Consider the following 14517-nt stretch of genomic DNA (forward strand, 5'->3'; position numbering starts at 1 on the left):
AGTGCCCTTTCTGTGATGAATAATAACATTCTTACGAGCGTTAGAAGTAAAATATCTCTACGCAACTGTTCTGAAAGCTCTCAAATGAGAGTTACGCGCACAGCCAGAATTTACGCTACTTTGGCGGACACAAGGGGTGCTGTGGTTGAACCATTGTCGCATACTAGTATGCTTGCACCCAGTTGGCTTAAGGCCTGCCAATTACACTTGGTTCACAGACTACACACACATCCAAAGCAACTACAACACTACAATCACACTCACAAGCACTTCTTACCCTACATACAGTCTCTACTAGACAGCCTAAGCCACTAGGTAGAGATACATTGGCTGTATATATATATATAAGTAATCACTCTAATATCCGGACGCCCAATAACCGAACATCCCCACTACCCAGACATAATCGTCCTGGGATCCAACATTCCCAAAATGGTCCGAAAACCCCCCAAAAAAACAAAAAAACAAAAACGATTTTTTTCCCGTCTGTAATTTGAACTTACCGCGCGCGCCGCGGGAGAACATTGTTTTGGCGCATCATTCCTTTGACATCCGATAGAGCGCCGCTGCATCCTCCCCACTTCCCGCCTGTCTCTCACCACGAGTGCACGCTCGTCGTAATGGCTGCCCACGTGATCGCTTTTGTGGTGGTGCCCTACCTGCTGCAGGGCCTCCTGTTGCTCTCGGGCCTCCTCTTAGTGTGTGTGATGATGGCCCCGCCACCTGAGAAAAGGAAGAGAGTGGTGTTGACTCTGGAGAAGAAGAGGGAGATATTGGAGAAAGTGGATGCGGGTTGGTCTTCTTCCCGCATTCTTTGCGAGTTCAACCTGGCCCGGTCTACTTTGTTCGATATCAAGAGGTCCCGAGACAAACTCATGCAGTACATGGCTGACTTCTCGTCGAGAAGCAAACACAACGTGGAAAAGAAGGTTATGTTTACTCCCAAGTTTGCAGAAATCGACCGATCCACGTTGATTTGGTATCGACAACAACGTGCTGCTGGTGTGATGGTACGTGGAACGGAGCTGAAGGCTGCTGCTGAGAAGTTCGCCAGGCTTCACGACGCCCTAGACTTCAAGGCATCCGAGGGTTGGCTCTTCGCGTTCAAGTTGTGACATGGCCTTACCAACCGTAAAGCACATGGCAAAGCATTGAACGCTTACGAGGATGGAGTTGACGAGTTTCGGCACAAGGTGAAAGGCTTGATCGACAGGGAGGGCCTAACTCTCGGTCAAGTCTACAATGCTGACGAAACTAGCCTATTCTATCGCTAGCTGCCAACGAACACTCTACCCGAGGAGACGGAGAAGCGTGTACCTGGCCGCAAGCTTTCCAAGAAACGGATATCTGCTTTGTGTTGTGCCAGTGCTAACGGCATGCACCGGCTTAAGCCCGTTGTTGTTGGCCTCGCAAAGCAGCCTTGGTGCCTTCGTGGGGTGATGGATGTCCTTCCTGTCGTCTGGTACCATTCTTTGAAGGCATGGTTCACAGCTGTGATCTTCAAAGACTGGTTTCACCGTCACTTCGTCAAGGAGGTCATCCATTACCAGACGAAGACACTGGGAATCCCGCACGACCAGGTAAAGGCTCTCCTTCTACTCGACAATGCACCTGCCCACCCGTGCAACAAGGACTTGGTTGCTGAAAATGGCCGTATTAGGTGCATGTTTCTGCCACCTAATACGACTGCTCTCATCCAACCAATGGACCAAGGAGTGATCGTGGCAACAAAGCGCCTATACTGTCGGAAGTTCCTGGACGAGGTGATGGTTGTTCTCGAGGACGAGGACAAGCGCAGGGAGGGACGGGACACACGAGGCAAGCGGACTCCAATTTGGAAAATCTTCGCCGCTACAACATCAAGTCTGCGCTGTACAACTGGGCTAGTGCATGGAAGGAAGTCCCTGTGAAAACTCTTGAAAATGGTTGGTCTCGTCTGCTTCTCGGAACGGATGTGGAGTACGATTTTCTAGGATTTGACGTGGATGACTTCCATGCACGACTACGTACGCACGGCAACGATGTAGATGTGGACGATCTTCGTGAGTGGTTGGATGACCACGAGGGCGATCCTGGGTATCAGACGGTGTCTGATATCGAGATCGCGTCTTCGGTTGCCGGTGTCAGTACCGAACTTGAAGATTCCGACGCTGAAGGCGACGATGATGCAGACTCCTCTCAGCAGGACACTACTCCAGCCATCCCCAAGCTGAGCGCACTCCGGGAACATCCAGAGTTCGTCCTAGACTACCTGGAACACCCGGACTGCGACAGGGAGATGGGGCCCTTGGGACTTGTGGAGGAAGTGCGTGCTTTCAGGCAGCGCATCATCAGTGGTCAGAATCGTCGGACGATGATGCAGACTCCTCTCAGCAGGACACTACTCCAGCCATCCCCAAGCTGAGCGCACTCCGGGAACATCCAGAGTTCGTCCTAGACTACCTGGAACACCCGGACTGCGACAGGGAGATGGGGCCCTTGGGACTAGTGGAGGAAGTGCGTGCTTTCAGGCAGCGCATCATCAATGGTCAGAATCGTCGGTCATTGCGTCAATCAACGATTGACAGTTTTTTCAGGCCCGTGACCCCCGCTGTGGCCAGCCCTGGCTCCACTCCGTTGCCTCCCCAAGACAGGCCCTCATGCTCCGAGCCACAGCCCAGCACATCAGCCATGGTCGAGTCACCGCTCGACGTGAGTTTGCGGCTGCCTTCAGAGTCCTCTGCAGTGGGTACGCCATCACCACGACCCAGCGATGCACCCCTAGGTCACCTGCCAGTGATACTCTCGGACTCTGACAGTGAATAAACAGCAAGAACTTGTCCACTAGACCACTCGGGAATTTACAGTGTTGTGCAGTGAAAAAAACAGTGTGTTGTGTTAAGGATTTAAAGTTGTGAGAGAAAAGACTAGAAAAAAAATGTAACGTAAATAGACTTGTTTGTTTTGGCTTTGGAAAATTAAAAAAAAATGGGAAAAGTTAAAGGGCAACACTAAGTTACAATGGAGCATTATTTAGACAAAAGTGCACACTGTGAAGAGAACGGACTTCTGTGTGTTATTGACTAAGTTCAGTGCAAGACTTTAGGAACAGTGTACTGCAAGTGCTTCAGGAAATCGTTCTTACTGTCAGAGTCCGAGAGGAGGCGGTTATTCATCGAGGTGGCCAGGAATTTGCTGTAAGTAGCCAGAATGTTTCATACTGTACTTTTTTCCCTACTATACTTACCTCATTTCACTCTTTAATGTCCTTTATTGGTTTGAATAGGGTGTTAGGAGCTATGCATGTGCAGTAGGAATGTGTTTTTCTGAGTTAGGCTAGGTTAGGGTCCATAAGTACCAGAATGTTTATTAATGTATGAACATACTTCTAAACCCTCATTTTATGTTTCTTTTTCATTTATATCAGTCATTCATGTGCCTTATTGGTGTGATTTGGGTCTTAAATAGGTGCTATGCATGTCTAGAGGGAGTTGTATAGGTGTTTCTCTGAGTTAGGGTCCATAAGTACAAGTCCATAAGCTGGGACCCAATATCCGGACAAAACCAATAACCGGACCTACCTATGGCTCTATTACGTCAGATATTGGAGTGATTACTGTATATGAATATATGTGTGTGTGTTTGTATGTAGGTGTGTATGTAAAATAGGGGGTTAGGTTCTGGAAACCCCATATAGTAAGTCTGCCTATCTGTCTATTGCCAGATGCCTCAATCCAGTTCGGGGTGGCCACAAACAAATTGCCTCCACGTCACCCTGTTCCCCGCCATATCACTGCCTCGCTCCCAACTCACACCCCCCTCTCTCATATACCTCTCCACCCCATCCCTCCATCTCATCCTCGGCCTCCCCCTCCCTCTTCCCCCCTCCACCTCACTCACATACACTCTCTTCATCAGTCTTTCACCTTCCATTCTCTCCACATGGCCAAACCACCTCAGTGTATTCCTCCTGACTCTTCCTATCACATTCACATCCACACCGCAACGCTCCTTTATATCCTCATTTGTCAGCCTGTCTCTCCATGTGACTCCACAGGCTCCTCTTAAATAACTCATTTCCACTGCTCTCACTCTTGACTTGTGTCCTTCCAGCAACGTCCAAGCTTCACTTCCATACGTTAGAGTTGGTATCGCAATACTGTCATGTAGTAACGTTTTCACTTCCATGCTCACTTCCCTGCTTCTTATCACTGCTTACAAGGAACCAGCAACCTTTCTTCCCTGCTGTATCCTTTCAGGCACTTCACCCTCCAAACCTCCATCCTTACTCATCACACTCCCCAAGTATTTAAACGTACTCACGTTTTCCAATTCCTCACCATCCAACCTCACTGTACATTCACTGACTTCACCTCTCTCAAAGACCATCACTTTACTCTTCCCTACATTCACCTTTAGATTCCGTTTCTTACACGCTCCCCCAAACTCATCCACCAAGCCTTGCAGCTCTCCTTCGTCTTCACTCAACAACACAGTATCATCTGCAAACAACAGTACAGGGAGTTTCCAAACACTACCCTCTCTCACCAGGGCCACTGCAACATCCACTACCCTACCTTGTACCTCTTTTATTACCCCATCCATGTACAGATTGAACAATCATGGAGACATGACACATCCCTGTTTCAACACAACCTTCAAAGAGAAAAATTCACTCAGTTCACCATCCACACGCACTGCAGCCTTCACACTATCATACATACTCTTCACAGCATTCAACAACTTCCCATATACTCCATATATTCTTAATACTTTCCACAATTCTTGTCTATCCACCCTGCCATATGCTTTCTCCAAATCCATGAAAGCCGCATGCAACATCTTTCCCTTCTCTAGAAACTTTTCCACTAATGATCTAAGAATGAATATCTGATCTACACAACCTCTTCCCTTCCTAAAGCCTCCCTATTCTTTTCCAACTAATTCCTCTGTTCTTTCTCCAACTCTGTCAATAAGTATTCTACCATACACTTTTCCTATAATATTAAGAAGACATATGCCCCTTTGATTACCACACACTTCTTTTTTCCCTTTTCCTTTGTACAAGGGAATAATTATACCTGGCTTCCAATCTTCCGGGACTCTACCTTGCTCCCAGGCCAATCTGCACATTTTCCACATCCATTCTACTACTATCTCTCCCCCATACTTCAGCATTTCACCACACACTCCATCAGTTCCTGGGGCTTTCCCCACTTTAACTTTCTTCATTGCTTCCACAACTTCTATCCTACTGATTTCTTCCTGTCTTCTCACCTCCCTCCTTCTCCAGCCATTCCCCAGCCACTTATACTTGCATTACTTCCATCCTCTATGTTCAACAATTCCTTAAAGTGTTCTCTCCATCTGCTCACTTTTTCTCCCTTCTCCACTAGTAGTCTACCATTTTTATCTTTCACTCCCCTGCCAACTCGACTTCCACCCTGTCTTACTCTTTTCACCTCTTTCCAGAACATTTTCTTACAGTCCCTCCACTTTACAGTCAAGTTCCTTCCAAATTCCTCATCCACTCTCTTCTTACTCTCTCTTACTAATCTCTTCACCTCTCTCTTTCTTTCTACATATAACTCTCTCTTCCACCTCTCAACTTCTTCCATGCCCCTATTTCTCATCCATTCATTGTATGCTTTTTTCTTTTGTGCCACAGCCTGTCTCACCTCTTCATTCCACCACGCTGTTCTTTGCACACCCCTCCGTCTTCTCTTCATCCCACACACCACATCACATGCTGCACATATTTCCTTTGTAACTATCCTGCACACACCTTCCACGTCCCCCATCTGCTCTAATTCATATTTGCCCAATTGTTCCTCCACTTCTCTCTTATACTCTGCCTTTTTCTCAGCCTCATGTAACCTTTCCACTTTCCTTACAAATATTCCTTCTTCCCATCCTTCCTTTCTTCTATTTCTCCATCCTAATTGGACCTTGATTCTGGCCATCACCAAGTAGTGGTCAGAAAGTCCACTTCCCCAACCTCTATAAGCTCTTGCATCCATTACACCTTTTTGCATCCTTTCATCCACACACACATAATCAATCATTGCCTTCCTTTCATTCAGTTCACCACCCACCCTTCTCATCACTCGCCATGTATACCTGTGGATCATTTTGTGCTTGAAGAGGGTATTGGCTATCACTAGTTCCCTCCCAACACAAATGTCCACTAATGCACTGCCATTCTCATTTATCTCAGCAGGCACACCCCACTCACCAACTATTCCATCCACCTTCACATTCCCTACTTTACCATTCATATCACCAATCAAAAACGCTCTCTCATTCCTTCCAAACTTTTCCATGCACACATCCACATTTGTCCAGAACTCTTCTCTCACTCTGCTTGCACGATCTTGCGTTGGCGCATAGTAAGTGAGTGGTAATATTGTGCTGTTAAGTGATAAGTGAGAAATTAATTGCTTGTGTTATTGTAAGATGTGGTAGGTGGTGGCGACCATCATCCACTCACTTGATGTAGTGCTGCCTACTTCCTTAGCTTTTATCATTCTTTTTCTGTGCCTGCCCTCCTCTCTTCCTGTTTCTCCTATCTTTCCTGTCACTTCTTATTCCTTTTCTTTCCTTTACAGGTGGCTTTACATTGAGTGACAAGCCAAATGGTTCCCTGTAAGCCAGAAACCATTTACAACACTGGGTGGTAACCATATAACCAAACCATACATGCTCCCGATGTGTCAACAAGTGGGTTGGTGGAGGGTTGGTGCCCCTCCCTGTAAAACAACTAACTCAGTGTCAAATGGCCACCCTTTGCGGGATTGTGGTGTCTGGCAATAGATAGATAGATAGTTATTGTAAGATACACTACATTCAATAGTTGATGCCCCTCCTTCTTCCCTTGATGGTATTACCTGATCAAAGATCTCCAGTTACCTGTTTGGGATCAAACTTTTTCAGACCCATCACTCGAACTGAGATTTTAACCAGTATACTGCTTGGCACCTTGTTCTTATTATTGCCCGCCGTTAGAAGGCGAAGTGATAATGTTTTTGTCTGCCTCAGTGTGTCTGTTTGTGTGTGTGTGTGTGTGTGTGTGTGTGTATCTCTTCCCATTATTTCTCATGATTGGCTTGAGCTATCATCATGAGACCTTCAGGGTATAAAGATATGGCCAAAATCTAGGTTGAGTTAAAAAATGGACACTCGGGATCAAGGTCAGGGTCACCGCCAAAGGTGATAGTTTTTATCACCTGCCTTTAACATCATTGTATCTATGAATACCTTGAGCTGTCATTGTGAAACCTTCAAGGTATAAAGATATAGCCAAATCTTGGACTTACCCTACAGCATATTGTGGCAGGTGATTAGCATTCAGCTCCTGAATGCTTTTCCTTCATTGTTGTTCTTTTGACCATAGGTATATCTGCACATAAACCCTTTAGAGTGCAGGAGTGCATTTGCAGAGATCTTGCAGTGAGGTTATAATGAAGCATTGTCTGTGTTAAGAATTTGTGTTGTGGTGTAAGGGGATGCATTACTGTGAGGTTATAATGGACTGTTTGTGAGTTGTATTTTATATTAATACTGAAACAGGGAAGTGTGATGACCACAATGTAATCTGAGCATGTGCACTTGATGTCTCTCTCGGAAAGGCAATTTCTGAGAGATGTATGTGTGATAGTTTCATAAAGAATTTTGTTTAGCTGGAAGTTTTGGATGGCTGTGATGGCTATGTGTTTGTTTATCTGTTTGTGAAGTGGAGTTTTGGTTGGAGGAGGAGGCTCATTGATGAGGCATTTTTTGTAGTTTTAGGAAGAGTGCCTTTGTTTCTCTGTTGTTGTTGTTGTTCATCCCCAATCTGTCTGATTGAGCAGCCTTGTCAACTGAAGGTAAGCAACTGCCTCTATGGGGTTGTCTCACAAGTTCCCAACACCATTGATGGTGAGGTTGCATCATAGTGTAGCATATGCCGTGCAGTGCTTCATTCTGTTGGTTATGTTTTGTAAGTCTGTTCTACAAGATGGGGAAGTGTCATCTGTGATTCCCCCTAACCCAGATCTATGGTGGTTGCTGAGGAGGACTGGGTGATGTCCTGCTCCAAGCCTAGCTAGATGAACTCGATCATCACTAGGGACTCCTCTTATGCATGTCAGGAGGGGGGCTTGTAATATGGTGTAATGACTGTGGTGCTGTATTGCCCTGCATGTGAAGTGAGTATATCGATGCTTCTTCATTGCTCAGGTTGGAATGCCTGGGGGTGGGATACTGTTGTAGAGAGATTGATAATGTTTGTGTGGTGACTGCTTTATATGCTTATGTGTGTTGTGTGTCTTTCAAGTAGTGAGAGGGGTGCTGTGTATGGCACAGGCAGCTACATAGAATTGTGTGCCCCTCACATCAAAGTAGTTTCTGACAGAGAGAACTTCATTTTCACAGTGTCAGTGGGCTGTGGGAATAGTGTTGGTGCAGCCAGTGGTGTTGCATAGGGTGTTGTTCTGTATAATTTGGAAGGTGTTGTAGTAGGTGTTAGCTTAGGATAGGATGTTATTCTGTATGATTTGGAAGGTGTTGTAGTGGGTGTTAGATAGCTTAGGATAGGATGTTATTCTGTATGATTTGGAAGGTGTTGTAGTGGGTGTTAGATAGCTTAGGATAGGATGTTATTCTGTATGATTTGGAAGGTGTTTTAGTGGGTGGTAGATAGCTTAGGAGCCCTTGTTAGGTAGGACATCACTGATCTGAAGTATTGTTTATAGAATAAAGAGAGTGTTTCTTTTTATTGCCCAAAGTATGCCCCTGTGGTTGACCTAGTGCATTGAGTCTGGGGTACACTACGTCTTGATGTCTTGTACATGGTCTTTTAAAGTGTGTTCCATGTCATCTGTTACTCTTAGGAACTTAGTGGATGGGGTGTGTGGCACATGTACAGTATTAAGTGTCATGCAGGGAGAGTATTGGTGTTTGTGTTTGCTGCTGGTGATGTTTTTGATGGTATATTTAACTGGAAAGATTAATTATCAGTCTGTTGTCCTCAACCCAAGTTTGCAGTGTGTTGAGGTAGATCTGTTACAGAGTACAGGCTGTCTGCAGTTTGATGTGTGGTTATGATGATATCATCCACATATGAGGCAATGCCTGTAGGTGGTTGGGGTCTGGGATAATCATGCACATATAGGCTAAAGTGTGTGGATGAGAGAACGGAGCTCAGTGGAATTTCACTGGGAAGTTCCATGTTTGTGATGATGACTTTCCTAGGTGTAACATGTGCTTGTCTACCACATAAATAGTTGGGAAGTCAGCACTTGGTATTGTTCTGTATGTTTTTGTTGTATATCATGGTAGTTTGCATCAAGAGAGAGCATCGAAAGCTTTACTAATATCTGTTGTTTTTTGTGCAGGTATCACAGAGTTGATGCCATCTTATCTATCTATCTATATACCTAGGCTGCTTCCCCCAAGAAAAGGGAGGTAGCCGAGACAGGACGACTCACTCTCCATTTACTCATCCATTCAAACACATTCATTCGCATCTTAGCCCCAAAGGGGAGAACGGACAGATCCTCACCGCACCACTCCGCACAAGGGTCAACTAGGCAATGCAATCAGTGACATCCGCAGCAGGGCCCGACAGCAGAACTGGTTTACCCCTGCCACATCATAACAGACCCATCCCCTTACCCGCACCTGACCTGACTAGCTGATCAGACCAAATACAGGAGAATATCCCCTCAGGGCTGCGTCATCACTTATTCATTCACAATTTCTCTCCATTTATTTCTGTCACGCACAGCCACTCTTCCTTGCTCAACAGACATCCCTCTCGCATCCAGCGCTCTCTTCACACTGTCCATCCATCCTATTCGTGGTCTTCCTCTCAGCCTTACACCTCTCACATCAGATCTAGTTATCTTTTTCACCAATCGCTCATTTTCCATTCTCTCCATATGCCCAAACCATTGCAACACCCTCTGCTCAACTCTACCAGCCATCTCCCGAACAACTCCAGTTCTCCTTCACACTTCATCATTTCGCACCCGATCCATACGCGTCACTCCACACATACTCCTCAGACATCTCATCTCCATTACATTCAAACTTTTCCTCTCTGCTACACCCATATTCCATGTTTCAGCCCCATATAATGCTGTCGGTACCACAACACCCTCATACAGCCTTCTCTTTACATCCATTCTAAGCGAACGACATTTAAACACTTTTTTTCATTCCTCCCAGCACCTTTCCTACTTCATTTATTCTAAACTTCACTTCTGCATCTATTCTTCCATCCACAGCAACATGTGACCCTAGATATTTAAAACAATCTACCTCCTCAAGCAACTCACCATTCAAAACTATATTCATCCCCCTACCATCTATCAACCTCGTACACTTCATCACTTTACTCTTATTCTCATTTACTTTCAATTTCCTCCTTTCACACACCCTTCCAAACTCCTCTACCAACTGTCTCAATCTCTCCTCTGATTCAGTCACCAGTGCAGTATCATCTGCAAACAGCAGCTGCTTCAGATTCCACTCTCCTCCATCAACATTTACCAGACTCAGACCACCTAAAACTCTTGCATTCACCTCCCTTACAACACCATCCATGTAAATATTAAACAACCAAGGCGACATCACACATCCCTGTCGCAGCCCCACTCTTATGCTTGTGTGAAATTAGTAAGGTGTTTGTTGAGTTTAGTGCTCTCAGTCTATGTTGTGAAGGAGGAAGCAGGGCATGGAGTGTGACCTTGTTGAGAATGAGGCATTCAGTTATTGTGGATGATGTGCTAAATAGCAGTATGTATCTGTACAAAAAAGGGAGTGTTAGGCCTTTGTTTGGTTTAAGTATGGTATGATTGTTCCATACTTCCGTAAACTGGGAATGCTACAATGTGTGTATGAGTAATTGTTGATGCTGATGAGGGCCTGGATGCCTTTGTTTCACTTTGTATATATCATCATCATCATCCAGACTTCCTTTCCCACTCTAGTGCAGGGTGAGGAGTAGCAATGTCCGGACAGCCCAAATTTGCCCAATCCAATGGGCCACGCTTCCATTCATTTATCATTCAAGCCCCCCAGAATCCTGGCTCTGTCAGATACGCCAAAAACATTCACCACGTTGAGTAGCTTCACATAATTGGATCCGATAGACTTTGTTTATAAAGGCTCCAAAATGTTTGTGCGGATTGGCTTTGGTCACCTAATAGCAGGTCTCCATGCTGCTGTATCTCAGGCAGCCTCCCTATTCAGTCCCTTATCGCTGAGGCCACACTCAATGACCTTGTCCCAGGTTTTATTTGGTCTGCTTCTCACAACCCTACCCCTATTGTTTACACTTCTCACTTTCTGCACCCAGTTGTCATCCCCCATCCTCTCCACATGCCCAAACCATCTCAAGCTACCCCTCCTCATCACAACAATAAACTTCAGTCCCATCTTCCTCTCAACCCTTCACTTGTAAACCCAACTCCCTCAGGTTGCATATTCAAGGACACACTGCACATCCATGTAATCTTTGTCATTTCTGTACGTTTGAGCCTATGAATATCATCTCCCTTTACTGCCCAGGTCTCACCACCATACAGCATAACATTCCTAATACATGTTGCATACAAAGATCCTGTAGCATGGAGGGAGACCCCTCTCAATGTCGGGAGAGGCAACAGCTTCCTGAACTTCTTCCAGAACTTCTTCCTACCACACCTTGTGGTCCTAAATGTTTTAGGTGTAGGTCGCTGATGCAAACCTTCCCCCCCCAGTAGTGTTACATGTCGCTTCTGGAGTAATGGAGTTTGCTGTATGGTCAGGTGGAAAGAACTGTCAGTGCTGACAGAGTTTTTTGTTTTCCAGATTCAGTTCATGTTGATGTTAAGTGACACGTTTGTGCTGTAGTTAAATAGTGTGTTCGCTTGTTTTTTAAAGGAAATTATGTTTTGTGTGGGTGTTGGGGTGATGCAGTATAAAGTTACATGGGTGGGATGGATCCAGTTCTGAGGCAGTAAATTGCATATAGCCCATATTCATGTGGTCCTTGATTGTTGGTACAGTGTGTTTGTTTCTTGGTGCCAGTGAACCATGTAGTATTTGTTGTGTTTTGTACATTGTGAAGGTATTTCTGTAATTCTTACCTATCTCCACAGCCCAGAAAACCATTGGTGGAAAGGTCAGAACCAGCGAACATTTGCCATTGGGGACTTCCCACGCTACCTGGTGGACCCCCAGAGACCTCTCAACAAGCAGGATATCAGCAAACCTCTCAATAATTCATTCATCCACACAGGTATTGACATTTAAGATTTCTCGGGTACAGGCAAACCCCGATTTCCGATACCCCTATATGTGATACCCCAGATTTTTTTTTTTTTTTTTTTTTTTACAGAGGAACGAAAAACAAATGAGTAAAAAAAAAAATAATCCATACATCAGATTGCTGGTGTCCTCCATTCATAAGTGTCTGAAACAGTTGGACTTGAACTGCTGTAGGTTGAAGTTTGGAGGGAAACAACTCTGGGGAAGCGAGTTCCAGAGACATGCAGTTCGGGGAATGAAAGAATTCTGAAAGGCAGAAGTTCTGCAGTATGGCTGAGTGACGTTCCAGTCATGAGCGCTGCCAGATGCCCATGTAGCACAAAGGAAGGCATGGAGAGGTGGCACAATGGATGCAACTTCATCTGAGCATTTGCCATTAAAATACCTGTAAAATAATGCAAGGGAGGCAACATTTCTTCTTACTTGTAGGGGAGGTAGTTTATTTATAATAGCAGGGTTATTAATAATTCCAGCAGCTTTGTTCTGAATATTGTCTAGTTGTCTTAATGCGGTGGAGGGATGGAGTTGAGAGGTATATGAGGGAGGGGGGGTGAGTTGGGGGGAGGGTAGTCAAATGGTGGGTGACAGAGCGACTTGGAGGCGTTTTGTCTGCGGCCACCCTTTGCGGGATTAGGGCGTCGGGCTATAGATAGATAGTCTTAATGCAACCTCCACACCCACTCCACACAGGTGAGCAATATTTAAGCTGAGAGCACACATGACTCTTATAAATTATAGCTAACTGCTCGTCAGTGATGAAGTTACAGACTCTGTACAGTAATCCAAGTTTCTTTGAGACGGTTTTAGCAAGTGATCTGACATGAGAGGTCCAACTGAGAGCATTGTTAAGTGAGACACCAAGAATTCCAGTATCTGGAGATAGGAGTATTAGTAGCATTGAAGGTAATATATGAATCTGGCAATATCTGTCTGTTAGTAAATTGTATATACTGTATTTGGTTTTACTAGCATTAAATGAGACAAGCTTGTTTTGTCCCCATTCATTGATCGTAGATAAGTCTTGATTTATGGAGATGGCTGTACTGAGTTGAGAGTTAGAGATATCAGACTTTGTAAATGGGTGTCTTAGTTCGAGTGAACTGTGAAGTGTTGAGTCATCTGCAAATGAATGGATGAGATTGTGAGTGACAGATAAGAGATCATTAATATGTACCAGGAACAGGGTTGGCGCCAGAACTGATCCCGGTGGCACACCAGCGTTAATTGTGTGGAAACTTGAATATACATCATCTACTTTTACTCTTATTTTTCTGTCGCTGAGATATGGGGTGATCAAAGGAACAAAAGACTTTAGTCCATAGCAAGGGAGTCTGGACAGCAGGGAACGGTGCCATCACCACGAGAAATCTGTTCACCAAGTTCTCCCTCGAGGCATATTTCTTGAGAACACAAGAGGTAGGAGTGGAAATAGGATGAACAAATATTGGAAGTCATCCAGGCCTTCTTGTTCGACTCCCAAATCAAAGGTAAATTCTCCTTAACATACCCCACGAGAGCCCTCAGGTTTTCAGAGTTGTAGACGAGGAGCGGCTTTAACTTGAGGTCACTCTTGGCATTGCCCTGCAGCAGCAGTGTAAGCCGGTCCTTCAAGGCCTTGAACCCTGGCGTAGACTTTTTCCTTGTTGCAAGATATGTCGTTGGAGACATTCTCTTTGAAAAGACCCCAGTCTTGTCAAAATTCATGATCTGTTTCGCACTGGAGGTAGAAATATCCACCCTACCCCTCCTAACAATGGCCAAACCCAGGTTTAATAATGAGTCCTCCAATGTTTCATCCAGGAGTGGTGGGCCAAAACTTTGAATTGCGTGCGTTCCCGCGGCCAGTTGAGCCTGCCCGCCTGCCAGGATGTGCAGAAACGCTCACGCAGCCCCGTCACCTAGCACTCACCCCGCACATACCCATATCGTCTTCTCTCACCGGCTGTCTCTGAGTGAGGAACTCTCTTACATTTGCCTACCGCTCATCTTGTTGCATCACCAACATTACGGTAGCTGCTATCGTAGTGCATCATAACTGTGTCCCAGCAGTGCCATGAATAGGGCAGTGATACTAATCGTGTTTGGAGTGTGATTTTGTGTGAATTTTGACCAAAATAATTGTGATCAAGTCCGGTAAGGGCACTGCACGTCGTGGGACTAGTGGTGGTAGTTGTGACCCAAGTCAGAGTGGTAAACGGCCTGCTAGTGTTGGTGCTGATGATGTTTCTGTGAAGCATGCTCATA

The 14517-nt window shown here is 45.3% G+C and overlaps 1 protein-coding gene across 1 annotated transcript in view; it reads left to right on the top strand.

Moving 5' to 3' along the window:
- Ack (activated Cdc42 kinase) overlaps window positions 1-14517 on the top strand; it is a 438035-nt gene that overhangs the window by 245236 nt on the left and 178282 nt on the right. The window contains exon 10 of the mRNA XM_080286247.1: window positions 12105-12244. Within this exon, the coding sequence (XP_080142373.1) occupies window positions 12105-12244 (140 nt within the window). The remainder of the gene's footprint in view (window positions 1-12104; window positions 12245-14517) is intronic.

Source organism: Coenobita brevimanus, chromosome 110 (assembly GCF_032717465.1).
Source record: "Coenobita brevimanus isolate Jiangsu-jjx chromosome 110, ASM3271746v2, whole genome shotgun sequence".
NCBI lineage: Eukaryota > Metazoa > Arthropoda > Malacostraca > Decapoda > Coenobitidae > Coenobita > Coenobita brevimanus.